This window comes from Oryctolagus cuniculus, chromosome 1 (assembly GCF_964237555.1).
Source record: "Oryctolagus cuniculus chromosome 1, mOryCun1.1, whole genome shotgun sequence".
NCBI classification, from domain to species: domain Eukaryota; kingdom Metazoa; phylum Chordata; class Mammalia; order Lagomorpha; family Leporidae; genus Oryctolagus; species Oryctolagus cuniculus.
This window is the reverse complement of record NC_091432.1, coordinates 114,879,408-114,895,443: the sequence shown is the minus strand read 5'-3', so window position 1 is coordinate 114,895,443 and position 16,036 is coordinate 114,879,408. Positions and strand designations below refer to the sequence as shown.

Here is a 16,036-nt window from a genome sequence, read left to right as displayed (position 1 = left end):
AACTTCTGGTCAACCTTGAGGCCCTTGGTGTGGGAGGACTTGAAGATGGAGGAGTAGTGTTGCTTTGCTCACTCATATGGTTCAATTCTGCTCAACAGCAATGCTTACGAGGGGAGAATCTTCTATCTTCTCGATGTGATGCGTGCATGTCCCAGCTTGCACGATCAAATCTGCCTTGGGGCTTTTCATAGATGGGAAATGACCAGGCCTTGAGAGCTCTGATTGGTTATTTCTAGGTACCCCCATCTCCTGATTGGTGTAAACACAGGCCCATACTCTCCTACATAGTAGCAGCAGTTCAGTTTTGATCAGGCAGCTGCTGCCTTTGCCCAACCCTATGGTCTATCCTTTATTTCTTTCACTGTGCACAGTGACACTGCCCCATCTCCTGGCGCCCCTCGCTGTTCACCCCAGAACAGTTGATGGCAGTCCATTCTTTTCTAACACCCAGAAAACTGAGCTTTCTACACCTAACAACTACAATAGCAGCAAAAACAACTTGTATTTCTCTAGAAACATGACTTGAGCAATAGGAAAAGAGGATAATTTTAGTGAGTAGCTTTTACAAGGGAGGAAGTTGGGGAATGGGCATGGCGGGCAGGTTTTCCTAGTGGCTGGTACATATTGAGATCATACCCATTGTAAAAAGCCATTTTGAAGAATGGGTTGAGTAACAGACGAATCTCACTAAATCTCTATGACAGATCCTGCCAGTCATTGGCTTACCTTCAACTAGTTACTTCAAAAGCCTGCTGTTTGAATTTTGGGGGATGTGGCATGAATGGGAGATAGTAGATGAAAGTTGATTAGTAAGGAGAGATGGGCTAGATGGGGGGGGGGGATTTCCACCTTAAGAGACTTGTGGAATCTGGGAGCAAACAATTTATTATGGGAACCTCCCACTCCCTTAATAGATTGCTGCTGGCATCTGTTATTTCTCAAAGAAAAAAAAAGTCCTGTTTCTTAGAAAAAAATTGGTGAGGCAAATACAGGACATTCAAATGCAGCGGTGGGAACAGCAAAGCAATGCACTTGGCAGGAATTCAGAGCCAGCCAATTGTCTTTATTGAAATGGTGCTGAATGAAAAACTCGGAGGAGGTGGTGGCATCTTCTTTAGTAGGGAGATAAAAAATCAGGCCATCCCTACCCAGAAAACAGAATGTATGCAAGGTTTTCTTTTGTTGTTGTTTTCTTCTTCTTTTTAGTCTTTGTCTTTTCTTATCTCCAAACAAAGAGACCTGTGCTTGCTACTGAAACCCCATAAACACTGCTTGCTCACCCCGGTGGTGGTTTCTAAACCAGGTATCCACCCGGCCGCGGCCAACCCTAACCACTCTCCCCGCGCGACCCCGGGCTCGCTCGGCCGGCCGCAGAGCAGGCTCCCCCACGCCCCGCCCCTGGCGCTTGCTTCTAGAACGTGCGTTTTCCTCTCGCTCTGAAGAAGGGTCAAACGTGAGATTCTAGGAGAGAACAATTACAATCTTGAATTACTCCAGGCGTCTCACAATTAAAGGCCACACTTCTGGATTTTTAAATTAGGAATGAGCTACGGATTGGGTAGAGCCCGTCTTGCTCCGGAGACATTCCCTGTCTTCCAGGATTCTGTTCTTGCCAGCTGCTGGCATCTCTCTCTCTCTCTCTCTCTCTCTCTCTCTCTCTCTCTCTCCCCCTCCCCCCCCATCTCTCTCCTTCTCTTTCCCCCTTCTTCTCTCCTCTCGCGCTCTCTCCCTCCCTCTTTCTCTCTCCTCTCTCTCCATATATATTTTTGGCTCGCCTGGCACCTTCAAATACATTACCCCGTCCTTTCATCTCCGAGATGACCTAAAGTGACCTTTTGCTCGGCGGGAGACGTGATTCAACTGATAATAAAAGAGTCTGGGGGCAGGGTAGGGAGGGCGACTGTCTGCGCCCCCAGCCGGCTGCAGGAGAGCCGCGGAGGGGGGCGGAGAAGCAGGGACCGTATCCATTTAAAGATAAATGCGCAGCTTTTTTTTTTTTTTTTGCCGTGCCATTTCCTGTAATGAATTTTGCACATGTCACCTATCACACGAAGGGAAGAGGAGGGATTTGGGGAAGGCAGAGCGCTCTCTTTGTTTACCCGAGGTCCTCGGCGGTTCAGCCGCGCCGGTGGCCGTGGGGAGCCGGGAAGGGAGCGGGGCGGGGCGGGCGCGTCGGCGGGGTCCCGGGACACCCGCAGCGCCCCGCCCCCGCTCCACGGCCCCAGGTGGGGGCCCCTGGCCTTGCCGCTGCCTGGCTTTCGGCCTCGGGTGTTTGCTGCTGGGAGCCGCTCTGCAAAGCAAGGGCTCCTGCTAAGCCTCGGGCGCAGCCTTCCCTTGCGTGTCACCGCGGCAGCCTCCGAGGGCGCGGGCTTTGTGCCGAGGCTTTATGCTTTGTTGTTTTAGGAAACCTCGCCTTCTCACTAACTCCACAACTCCAAGTAGATGCCAGCGGCGAGGCTCATCGATCGTCCCCCTCCCCCGCTTGCTTTGAGAAGGGGGAAAAAAAGAAAAAAAAAAAAAAAAGAACAAACTATTCGGATACTCTGGGAGGTTGCAGGAGTTGCCACAGCAACAGCTGTGAACCTTGCACAGCCAAAGGCTCTGCCTTCTCAAAGATGTCCCCTTTAAAGGGACATGACCAGGGACACAGTATCAATTTGGTGTGTGTGTGCGTGCGCGCACACACATCCTGGACACTGCTGCAAGACACAAAGGCACACTTGGCTGGTTCTCTTGTAGTCAACAAGCTCAACTAGGTGAGGTGGGAGAGAAGAAAAAGGTTACAGAACCTCTGCTCCAAAGGCTTGTGAATGCTGGAATGTATTTTAAGGGGCTCTTGTCCCCTCTTAGGGTCATAGCTTTTCTAAGGACTGGGATCATCAGTCTCTCTCCATCTCTCTCTGTCTTTCTCTCTCTGAAGAGCTTCTATGAGTTGCTTTGAGCCCAGAGAGAGGAGGAACTCCTTTCCTTGAGCCTGATTCTGCCGGAGGGACGCCATAGGCTGCAAGTTCCATGAAACCCAGGAGGCTTGTTCCACGGTTCCTCTTTCGCATCTTCCGGCCTTCCTTGGAATCCATTCATTCGTGAGCTCCTCACTGATGCCTCCTGCACCGTCTCTGCCCTGGTCACTGCGGCTGTCAAAGGAGCAGCAGCAGTCTGCTCTCAGCTCCTGCCCTCTAGGGGCGCGCCGTCAGGGTGCGCAAAGAAACAAGTCAGCAGACAGTTCTGTACACGGACAAGTGACTGGAGGAGTGTGGTGCTCACAGATCTGTTACTGTCCCCTGGTCATCCCGATTCAGTCCTTGGTTGGTTAGAGGAATCTCTGACAGAATACCCTCCTCTCCTCTGCACCAATCAATACGCCACTGCTTTCCTTCTTTAAAGGTGCCCCTGAGGCATGCATTTGGCCTAGTGGTCGAGACATCAGTAAAGATGCCAGCTTCCCGGCCGCTGCTGTGGCTCACTTGGTTAATCCTCCGCCTGCGGCGCCAGCATCCATATGGACACCAGTTTGAGTCCGGCAGCTGCTCTGCTTCCAACCCATCATTCTGCTGTGGCCTGGGAAAGCAGTAGAAGATGGCCCAAGTGCTTGGGCTCCTGCAGGTGCATAGGAGACCAGGAAAAAGCACCTGGCTCCTGGCTTCAGAACGGTGCAGCACCAGCTGTGGCAGCCATTTGGGGAGTGAATCATCGGAAGGAAGACCTTTCTGTCTCTCTATCTCTCTTACTGTCTATAACCCTACCCGTCAAATAAAAAAAAAAAAGACGCTGGCTTCCTATATGAGAGTGATTCCAATCTCCTAGTGCAGGCGCTGGGAGGCAGCAGTTGATGGTTCCAGTAGCTGGGTCCCTACCACCCACAAGAGAGACCTGCATTGAGTTCCTGGCTCCCAGCTTTTGCCTGGTCCAGTTTTGGAAGTTGTGAGCACTCGGGGAGCAAACCAGCAGTTGAGAGTTTTCTGTCTGTTTCTTTTTCTCTGCCTCTGGAGTAAAACGTAAATGTCTTCTTATAGGACGTGGGTTGGAACTCTGGAGCAGATGGGGGCCAGGAAGCTGGTCTTGAGAGTTGCGTGGTAGAAGCGTACTGCTTTCTTTCTTTTTTAAGATTTTACTTATTTATTTGAGAGAGTTACAAACAGTGAGAGGGAGTGTTGGAGAGAAAGGTCTTCCACCCTCTGGTTCACTCCAAAAACGGCCGCAACGGCTGGAGCTGAGCCAATCTAAAGCCAGGAACCAGGAGCTTCTTCCAGGTCTCCCAAGTGGGTGCAGGGATCCAAGCACTTGGGCCATCTTCTACTGCTTTCCTAGGCCACAGCAAAGAGATGGGTTGGAAGCAGAGCAGCTGGGACTCGAACCGGCGCCCATAGGGGATGCCAGCACTGCAGGCAGAGGATTAACCTACTGAGCCACAGCGGCAGCCCCAGGGCACTGCTTTCATCTTTGATGAGAACCTTAGCTAAGCTGCTGTGGAGGAGAGGACCTGCACTGCTGAGCACCTTCCACGTGTTGTAGGTGATTACATCTATATCCTACTGAATCCACTTACAATCCCACTTGCCTGCTAGCTGATTATATCGGAACCACAGAGCACAGACAATGATTTGAGTGACCGCTGTCTCAGACATCCAAGGATGGCATCTACCTAGCACATTCTATACGCATAGGAGAGAAGTTGATTCATGATGTACAATGGGTGCTTGAAGGCATTGAACTCTGTCTCTCAGAGCCCTTTTTGACAACATTGAGAGAGATCCCAATGTAACTGATGAGGAGATTGAGACCCTAGGAGATTGCTCAAGGTCACATAGCCCACTGTGATGTGGCTGAGGATCAGACCTTTCTTTTCTGATTCTGAACTTCGCACTCTCTCAAAGATGCTCCAACAGCCTGCCCTGTACTTCCCCTTGACCATCAGAACAAAGGGAAAAAAGGAAGATCAGGGTTAACATTTCCTGTGACTTATTTAAAGTCATGTCTGATCTAAAGCGTTAGTTTGATTGGAAGCTCTACAAAGATAAGAACTGGGTCTTTTTTCTTTCAACAGCGTCTTCCCTGTAATCATCTTTTGAAGTAGCAAAGAGTCTCACTAAGAAAGACATCACTCGAAGTGACTGGAACACTTTTTTTTATTATTAAAGATTTATTTATTTATTTGAAAGTGACAGCTACATAGAGAGAGGAGAGGCAGAGAGAGAGAGAGAGAGAGAAAGGTCTTCCCTCTGCTGGTTTACTCCTCGATTGACCGCAATGGCTGGAGCTGCACCAATCAGAAGCCAGGAGCCAGGAGCTACCTCTGGGTCTCCCACATGGGTGCAGGGGCCCAAGGACTTGGGCCATCCTCCACTGCTTTCCCAGGTGCATTAGCAGGGTGCTGGTTTGAAAGTGGAGCAGCTGGGGCTTGAGTTGGTGCCCATATAGGATGCCAGTGCTGTAGGCTGGGGCTTTAGCCCTCTGTGCTACAGTGCCGGCCCTACAACCTCTCTGTTTTTAAGAAGTGGTGCTGTAATAGCATTTATCACATGCATGCATGATAAAGATGATCCTGAAATGAAACATACAGTATAGCACAGTACCAAGCCCATTCAATACACTGTTTACTAAGCTAGCTATGATGGTGTTAGTATCATCGCTTTTGTTCCTAATCAGTTTGATTAAAGTAGATAGTAATCATTTTGTTCTTGTGCCCAGGATGGACTCTGTGCCCCACTTGATGCTGATGAAACTTTTCTTCCAAACTCCTTGTTTTCCCCTCCCCTTGACACCACTTCTCCTGTTTTTGTGAAGCCACATGTCCTTGCACTCCTGCTTTTTGCCTTCCATAGTCCTCTCGAAACAAAACACACAAAAACAGCCAAAATATTCCTCCTAAAATGGGTCTTTGATCAGTCATCTGCAATAGAGATCAGGAACTGTTTTTGGTAAAGGACCAGGCTTGTAGGCCATAAGCGTCAGTAGCAGCTGTTCCCCTTGGCCATTGTGGTGCAAAAGCAGTCTTAGATGTGAGTGAATGTGGCTATGGTTTGAGAAAAGCTCACCAGTAGACACTGGAGTGTTGCTGTGGATTCGTTCTGAGAGGAGGAGCGTGGTAGGGGCAAGAGGCGTGGAGTCACCACACAGACCTCGGGAGCCAGGTGAAAGCGGGCCAGAGGCAAGCAGCCCACAGACTCATTTATTTCCATTGGTATAGCAGCTTATATAGCCGAGGCAGCCAATCCAGTCAAGAGGTGGTTTATGCCCTACCCAATCTGTTGCCAGGCCGGCTCCTTTGCCAGGTGGGTTCCAAAACCATTTCCTGAGTAACTGACGCGCGCTCACCAGCGCCATCTTGGCACGGCCTTCTCCTTCCATCACAGTGAAGTGATTTGGATTTTACAACTGTTTACCTCTCACCACAGTTATCCTTCTTCTAACGTGTTCTCAACAATTTAAAAAGGTAAAAACATGCTTAGCTCCTTGGCTGGAAACAAATAGGCTGTTTGTTGACCCCTGATTTATGCTTCAACGTGAGTTTTAGTCACTGTGAGACTTTGGGAATAGTCAGAAACTACTGTGCAGAGGGGCAGCGTGGAGAATGTTGTGGTGGCTGCCCTTGTAACTCTCTCTCTGGGGAGATGGCGTGGCCCAAGTTGGGCAGCTCAGGATAGCCATCTACAGGAAAACAGCCACACAGCTGGGAGGAAGCAGTATAAGAGCTTTTGCCCTGATGTTGGACTCGGCTTTAATCACATTTGGACGCTACTAAGTGTGTGTTACGCCTAGCAGTTAATAAACCTATGTCGGAATCAGAGTACCTGGGTTTGATTCCCAGTTCTAGCTCCTGATGCTGCCAGCTTCCTGATAATATGGATCCTGGGAGGCAGCTGTGATGACTCAAGTCATTGGAACTCTGTTACCCAAATGGGAGACTTGGGTTGAATTTCTGGCTCTCAGTTTTGGCCTGGCCCAACCCAAGGACATTGTAGGTTTTTGAGAAGTCAACCAGTGGATGGGAGTGAGTTCTCTCTCTCTTTGCTTCTCAAATAAATACACAAAAATAATTTGAAACTAAAAAAAATAATAATAGATTCTAATGCGTTGGTGTTCTGATTTGGGAAAGTTACTTAAAGTTTTGGGCTCCACATTTCCTAGCCATAAAAGTGAAAATCCTACCATCCACATTGAGGAGTCAGGATGGGACCGAGCTGTGTAAGTGCTGTCAGTAACAGTGTATTTTTAAGAGGATGATAACTATAACACTAGATATTTCATACATTTTTGGAGGGTATTAACAGGCGCTCAGTTCATGTTTCCCTCAATCGCTCATTGGTGGGGGCAGGAGGGGTCAACCTTGGCTGTTGTGAAACGTAAAAATAGGGAGGCTGGACGTGGTGATATTCCTGGCATTTAAAAAAAATGTCTTCTGACCTTTTCATGGGTGGATGTGGAGGCCGACGTGAAGACAGTTCAGACACTTTTGGCAAAGGGAAAAAATAGAGCCGCTGGAGTAAGTGAAACCCGAGCTTGTAGCGCAGGAGCAGTGGCCCTGTCATCAGGGTAAGGCTCAGCCGGTTTAGGACAGTCAGGTGTTGGGGCCACCTTCAGGCAGGCATCCCTCCTTGCTTGGTTCCCACCTGAGCTCTTAGAAAAGACAACAGGGCTGCTTGAATTGGGGCGTGGTTGCCTCTCTGTGTGTGTGTGTGTGTGTGAGAGAGAGAGAGAGACAGACAGACAGACAGAGGGAGAGAGACTTTGACATTCACTGCTGTGTCTTGCTGATGGAGAGAAGTAAGGAATGATGTGGTCTGGGACTGCAGAAACACTCTGCGCCCCCCTCTCAGGATAGGGCTCTGAGCTGAGGGGAACATATCCCTTTTTATCCGGAAAGAGCTTACAGCTGTACTTTAGTTTTCGACTTATCTTTCATTTTATTTATTTATTTGAAAAGCAGACAGAGATATGCCATCTGCCGCTTCACTCTCCAAATGCCCGCCACGCTGAGGCTATGCCAGGCCGAAGCCAGGAGGCCAGAATTCAATATGAGTCTCTCAAGGGGGTGGCAGAAACCCAAGTACTGGAGCACCTGCTGCCTCCCAGGGTGCACAGTATCAGGGAGCTGGATCACAAGCAGAGCCGGGTTTTAAACTCAGGCATCTTGTTACGGGATGTGGGATTTGTGCTGTGCCAAATGACAACCTCTGTAATTTTTTGATGCATAAATAGAGATTAATTTGTATGAAAAATGATTCATGTAATGTTACTGATCTGTCTGATAGGCAGATGCCTCTTAGTCAAATTAGAGAGATAAATCTCTAGCTTAGAAACAACTCCTCTGTCTGATTTTATCAACATGTAAATGGAATGTTACTACAATATTTTATTTAAGATAAGATTCGGGTTGAATTTCTCATACTTTAAAGTTTTCTAGAAGTTTATGAATTTCCGTATAACTTCTAAGAGCTTGGGGCTGGTATGTGGTACACAGCCAAGACGCAGTTTGGGACCCCACATTCCAGATGAGAGTATCTGGGTTTGAGTACTGCTTCTTCTCCCGATTCCAGCTTACTACTGATGTGGACTCTGGGAAGCAGCAGGTCAGGTTCATTTAGTTGGGTGCCCACCACCCAGACTGAGTTCCTGGCTCCTGGTTTTGACCTTGTATGGCCCACGTTGTTGTGGGCATTTAGGAAGTAAACCAGCGGATGGAAGATCTCTCCTACATAGGTGTGAGAGCCCAAGGATTTGGGCCATCTTCCACTGCTTTCCCAGGCACATTAACAAGGATCTGGACTGGAAAGGGAGCAGCCAAGATTTGAACTGGTGCCTCTATGGGGTGCAGGCATTGCAGACAGTGGCTTAACACATGGTGCCACAGTGTGGCCTATAAGATATTGTTTTTTTAAAGGTTTATTTATTTATTTGAAAGGCAGAGTTATAGAGAGGCAGAGGCAGAGAGAGGGAGAGAGAGAAAGGTCTTCCATCTGCTGGTTCACTCCCAAAATGGCCGCAATGGTCAGAGCTGAGCTGATCTAAAGCCAGGAATTTCCTCCAGATCTCCCAAGCAGTGCAGGGGCCCAAGGACCTGGGCCACCCTCCACTGCTTTCCCAGGCCACAGCAGAGAGCTGGATCGGAGTGAGGCAGCCGGGACCTGAACCAGCACCCATATTGGAGGCTGACACTGCAGGCAGCAACTTTACCTGCTATGCCACCACAGTGCCAGCCCCAAAATATCTTTTAAGTAAAATTTATCTTTGAGTTTCCTGAAATGGCCACTAAGTAGTAAAAAGATTACCTCCTTCATCTTATAAAAGGAAGGGTGACAGAAAAAACATGGAGTTGTTCATAGATTCTTGTCCTTGCAATCAAATTTATTTAAGAAGTAGAGCTCGGGAAAGATTTAAGGAGTGATAGAGTATGTCATTGGAAGCCGTTTTCCTTTCTTCCAGATCTTACAAGAAAACTTTATTACTTAAGCTTATTGCCAACTTGATTTTTTTTCCCCAATTTTACCTGCAGCTGAAGATCTCTACAATGCAAATTCATCTCCTGGTACTGCAGTAGTCTTGATGAATGGTGCAAACATTTTCTTGTACTGTCTGACAACCCAATGGAGTATTTTGCCTGAACATAGATCATTGGATGTCCCCTAACATCTATTACTGAATTTTCAGTGTAAAAATTGGTTATCTTCTTAAACTGATGCTTGTGTTCAGGATAGTCCCTGATATCATCCAGGATCTGTCTGGGGCTACAAATCTTTCTTCTCAGGAAAAGAGATCTTTATATAATTTAATTCAAGAAGGAGTCCAAAGTCCAAAGGCTTTGTCCCAGAGTCCAAAGCCTTTTGCAGTTGAGGTGGGACTCTAGGCTTCCTTCTTTTTTCTTTAAGCCTTCTCATGTCATGTCTTATATAAGGTTTCCAAGTAGAGAATCTCACCTGCTATGGTACAGGGACAGTGTCACTAAGCCCATAGAAATTTTTTCCCAAGAGGATCATGAAATTTGACAGATGATGGTTCAAGATATACATATACATATATACATATGTATATTCAATATATATAAATATACAAAGTATTTAATATAAATATAACACATTTATAACATATTATAAATATAATATATTTATAATATAATACATTACATAATATACATATAAAGTAATATAAATATAATATATGCATAAATATAATACATGTTATAACCATAGTATGTATCATATCTATAATAAGTATCATATCTATATTTATATCTAATTCCCCTTGAGGTGGAATATGTGCTAGAAACATATTTTTGTACTCATGTCTCTACAGATGTCTCGTCTTTAGTATCACAAAAAATATCTAGAAAGCAAGCAAAGAAACAGTGAAATTATGTAAATCAGGTAATATCCCAATATCTGGTTCTTCAGTCTCTTTGCATTGGAGTAGGCAACCATTTTTCTTGATTTAACTTGGCAATTCCTGCATCCCAACTTGAAAGTGGACTATACACTCTAATAGTATTTGTTTTCTTAGTGTTTTTCTTACCTGTAGTGTTCAAATATTTGGTCTCCAGGGTTTTAAATACAACTGTGCTGTAGTCACAGATCTAGTAAATTACATTCAAAAACAAAAAGGAAAAGGAAACTCAAGAGTAGGATTAGTGACCATCAGCATCTCCACCAGATACCTGTGCAGGTTTGCTTTGAGCTTGTCCATAAACATGAAGAATCACAAAAAAATGGGAGACCTAGAAGTGAAGCATTCTTTCTCGTTCCTGTGCTAAATAATTCTGTGATCAAGCATATTTTCCCATTTCTGTGTTGAAAAATAGTGAAAACAAGAAAAAAAAAAGACTCTGCTTTATTCGGCATAATACTAGCCTCTGGAATATAAGACTACTGACCAAATAAAATAGTTTCTTTGTCAATGTTAATAGGTTGCGCCAAACACAAAAGGTCACATATTGTATGACTGCATTTATAGAAAATATCCAGAGTTGATGAACTCCGGAGGTTATGGGAATGGGAAGTTACTGTGGCAGATTAGGGTTTTCCCATTTGTTTCAGAAATAGCTAAAAGTGGTGATTGTGCAACATTGTGAATATACTAGCTAGTGCTGAATTGTTTACTTTAAAATGATGCTTTTATGCATTTTGATGTTCACCTAAAAAAGTCCTAGCAGAATGCTCATCAAGTCTCACTATAAGCCCTTCCCTTACTGTGCCCACCACCCCAAAAGCTCCAGTATCATAAACTTTGTCTAATTTCAGTTCATTTCACGCCTTCTATGACCTGTGTTAAAATCATGTGGCCTATGTTTTAAAACCTTGTGACTATTTCTCTATAATTATTTTATTTGTGATAGTTTGCCTCTCTCTTATTGTAGTAGCTCTGATAAGCTTAACTTGGCTAGAGCTTAGAGTTTTCTGATGGTCTTTGGGAATGTCAAAATATTCACCAAAATCCTTTCCAGGCAGTATTAAAAAATAACTTTCAATTCTCTATTTCCATCTAAAAATTGGATAGGCATAAGATTTCTGGTAGTAGTCAAACATTGAATTGGAGGAAGTCTTCCTGTGGAGGCTGACGGTAGAGATGTCAGTTCTAGATCCTGTAAGGGTGACCAGCAAAGATTAGGTATAGGCCAGTGGCCACTGTTTAATTGAAGCCTTCAGCTATTTGGGGGAGACCAAATAAGGAGAAAAATGTTCTTGTTTCAGGAATTTCACAAATATGTCAGGGGTAAGGGAAAGGCTAGAGGTCTCGTTTCTGGGGTTCACTTCAGATCTGAGAGGCCGGCTATAGAGAAATCAGTTTTACAGCAACGCCGCTGGGAAAGGAGGATGTAAAACTACCAATGCACTTGTTTTGATCTCATGTGATTTTGATCTCAAGAAAGTCACCACTGAGCTGATATGTGAAGAGTCTAAAATTTTTTTAGGGTGTGTGTCTGTGTGTGTATGTTGTTTAAGATGATGTGTTAGGTGTCTGTTGCTGCAAAAAAAAAAAAAATACCCTAAAACTTAGTGGCTTCAAATCACACACATATGTTATAGTTTTTGTGGGCTAAGAATTCAGGAGCGTCTTCACCACTCAAGGACTGGTGAAGGACAGGGTCTCTCACAGGCTGTAGTCATCTCCAGGCTCAACCTGGGAAACTGAGCAGCAACAACTGCTTCTTCTTCTTCTTCTTCTTTTAATAGATTTATTTATTTATTTGAAAGTCAGAGTTACACAGAGAGAGAAGGAGAGGCGGTTGGGGGGGGGGGTCTTCCATCTGCTGGTTCACTACCCAATTGGCCGCAACGGCCGGAGCTGTGCCAATCTGAAGTTAGGAGCTTCTTCCAGGTCTCCCACGCAGGTGCAGGGGCCCAAGCACTTAGGCCATCTTCTACTGCTTTTCCAGGCCATAGCAGAGAGCTGGATGGGAAGTGGAGCAGCTGGGACTTGAACCGCCATCCATATGGGATGTTGGCACCACAGCAGCAGCCCCTGGAAGCTGAGCTTCTAAGCCTATGTGGCTCTTGCTAGAATTCAGTTTCTCACTGGGCATTTTCTCTCAAGCCATCTCCAGCTTCTTGCCAAGTGAGCGTCTCCAACAGGGCAACTTGATTTATCAAAGGGTGCAGACTGAGAAGTAAATACAGTCTAGCGAGATAGCAGTCAGAGGATTTTGTAGTCTGGTCAGGAAAGCACCATTCCATCATCTCTGCTGCCTTCTGTCCCCTAGAAGCATGTCACGAGGTCTAGCCACACCCAAGACGAGGGCATTACACAAGGGCATGAGTGCCAGTTGGGGTCAGTGAGTGCCCACCACAGATGATGATCACACCTGAATGGGACAATGCATCCCATTAACCACAGAAACTTGAAATTTACGGTGAAGCTGTTTTTCCTTTGCTTTAAAATTGAGCTCAAAATATCATGAAAAAAGATGATTCTAGAAAGTCTTATCTCGAAGTTCTGGAAAAGGCTAAATATTTAATATACATATTGGATATTATGATTCCAGACCTGTCTGAAAGTGTTGATGCCTTTTTGTTCAATAAAGTGCCAGGTTGTTTTAAAACAAGTGTCTAGAAAGTGGTGGTACTTTCACTATAGTTAGTCCTCTGTACCCATGGGATCCGCATCCATGGATACGACAAACCATGGTTAGAAAATATTTGGGGGAAAAATTGCACCTGTGTTGAACAATACAGAGCTTTCCACTTGTCATATTACCTAAACAAGACAGGATAGCAACTATTTACATAGGATTTACATTTTATTAGCTATTCTAGGTAATCTGGACATGACTTAAAATATATGGGGAGATACATGTAAGTTATATGCAAATGCGATACCATTTTATGTAAGGGAGCATCCATCCGTGGACTTGAGTGTCTACAGAGGATGGGGCAGGGGTCCTGAAACAACTGGCTGTGGACAGTAAGAGATGAGCATATGTTCTGTTTGCCTTGAACACTACAAGGCCTGTGTTCTTATCACCCTCTGTCCAAGTGACTGATCTCTCCTTGTAGCAGTGTCACTGAATGAGCCAAGTGCTTTAGGATTAGTAAAGTGTTTCAGAACACAGTGGTGTTTGCTTGAGCAATGGGAGGCATGATTGTATTTTCTTACCATCTCAACTTGTCTAACTACAGAAACAGAAACTCGTTTGACCATATCTTATAGATTATCAACAGGTGTTAATGCACTCTCTCGGAGATGTAGATCTTTGGGAAGTACAGAGTGTGCTCTAAAGGAACAAGGGTTAGATAAGCAAGTGAGAGACAAAGGCAAGGATAGAACAGTTGTATAACATATCTGGGAGCGCCTTTGAAACAACTTTCCCACTTTCCTTTGAAGTAACTAAAGCACAGGGATCTGAAGTTGTTTTTCCAATAGGATAAACATACAGAACAGGTGTTCAGCCTAGTGACTAAGATGCCCACATCCTGCATTAGAGTGCTTGGGTTCTATTCTTGGCTCCAACTCCTGACTGCAGCTTCCTGCCAACGCAGACCTTGGGAGGCCATAGTGGTGAGTTAAGTAGTTGGGTGCCTGCCTTCCACATGGGAGACATGGATTGTGTTTCTGGTTCCTGGATCCAGACCTGGTCCAATTCTGAGCATTTGGGGAGTCAGCAAGTGTATGGAAGCTCTCTCTCTCTGTGTGTCTCTGCCTCTTAATTTTTTTTTTAAAAAAGGATAAATCTAGTTAAAGACACTTATGGTTGATAGCTGGTGGATTCAGCTTCACACCGTAAGCACCATAGCGAACCAAGACCAGGATTAAGATCCCACGATGTGGGAGCCAAGATGGTGGAATAGTGAGGACGTGCACTGATAGTCCAGGAAAAGATAGGTTGATAAAAGAGGAATTACAGTAATTACAGGGAAAGGCTCGGGGGAAAAATGCAGAGGAAACTCTTCCAGATCTAGTGGATGTGACACAGACGACCAGAGGGGAGAGCAGGATGCCCACGGCTCCGAGTCCACACATCGGCGCTGGAAGGGGAGGTGAGCTCAGTAACCTGAGACATTGGTGGGGGAAACGGCGGACAGAGCCTAGAGGGAACTGGGCTTGAGGCCCCACTGGGGAAAGTTCACCAGACTGACTACAGGATAGAAGAGAAGGGAAAAAAAAAGGAGGTGGGGGACTGGTATGGATGAGTTTCTCTCTCCGCCAGCCTTGCAAAGGCCAGCAAGAGACAAAGAGCAGGTGCCTTTCTGGATATACGTAAAAAGGTGTGCGACCTCAGCTCTGTGCGTGACCTCAGGACTGTGTGCGATCTCAGGACTGTGCGTGACCTCAGATCTGTGTGCGAACTCAGAGCTGAGCATGACAGACCTGTGCCTGCCCTCAGTCAAACAGAAAATCCTGACTCTGGTGGGGTGTGAAATACCAGGAGGTTAGGATTTAGTGAAAGGGTAGAGCTAATGAACTGAGGCGGGGGAAAAAAGAGACGGTGGGTGAGAGAACTCATGGAAGTCACGTGAGTATTCTCCAGAGATGCTACAATTTGGTAACCTAGGCAACCCAGTGGGAGACTGCAGGAGAAATGGAGCCCACACTGAGGGCAGCACAGATTCTTTGGGTGGTCTGTGGGAAAAAGCAGATGAATGATATACACATAGAAGCCAGAGATCGGAAGCTAAATACCATCAATTCTGCTCAGCTGTGCGGTATTACTTCCGTCCTGAATAAAAATTAAATAAATAAATAAATAAAAAGAGAGAGATTTACCACGCATAACCTGAGGGTGTCACCTTTGGCACACCCTTAACCCTGAAGAACTAAGCAGAGCTCTCTGGCCACACCCATCTCAAGCCTCCAAGGCTCCTCCAACAATAGACAGTCCACTTAACACAGACACAGTATTAAAAAAAAAAAAAAAAGAAAACACCACAGTGAGGGAAGAATTCACAATGCCAAACAACAAACACAAAAACCGAGGGAACAAGATCAACGAAGACACTATGACGCCTCCAAATAAACAAAACACCCCAAGCCAAGATTATGAAGATGATGAGATAGAAGAAATGCAAGATATGGATTTCAAAAAATTTATGATAAGAACATTTAGAAGTTTTCAAAAGCAAATTCTTGAACTACAGAAATCCTTATTGGACAGGATAGAAAATCTCTCTCGTGAAAATGAAATCTTGGCCAGCGCTGCAGCTCACTAGGATAATCCTCCACCTTGCGGCGCCGGCACACTGGGTTCTAGTCCTGGTCGGGGCGCCAGATTCTGTCCCAGTTGCCCCTCTTCCAGGCCAGCTCTCTGCTGTAGCCAGGGAAGTGCAGTGGAGGATGGCCCAAGTGCTTGGGCCCAGCACCCCATGGGAGACCAGGATAAGTACCTGGCTTCTGCCATTGGATCAGCGTGGTGCGCTAGCCGCAGTGCACCAGCCATGGTGGCCATTGGAGGGTGAACCAACGGCAAAGGAAGATCTTTGTCTCTCTCTCTCACTCTCCACTCTGCCTGTCAAATAAATAAATAAATAAATAAATAAATAAAAAGAGAAAATCTTATAAAAAAGAAAATGAAATCTTAAGGAGGAATCAAAATGAAATGCAGAAACTAGTA

At 45.6% G+C, this 16,036-nt stretch overlaps 1 protein-coding gene across 1 annotated transcript in view; it reads right to left on the bottom strand.

Annotated features, from left to right (window-relative positions):
- Nucleotides 1–1,042: 1,042 nt before the first annotated feature.
- Nucleotides 1,043–16,036, bottom strand: part of LOC138846137 (uncharacterized) — a 49,988-nt gene continuing 34,994 nt past the window's right edge. The window contains exons 4-5 of the mRNA XM_070060904.1: nt 2,100–2,382; nt 1,043–1,461 (exon numbers count right to left, since the gene is read on the bottom strand). Coding sequence (XP_069917005.1) covers nt 1,249–1,461; nt 2,100–2,382 — 496 coding nt within the window. The 3' untranslated portion in view covers nt 1,043–1,248. The remainder of the gene's footprint in view (nt 1,462–2,099; nt 2,383–16,036) is intronic.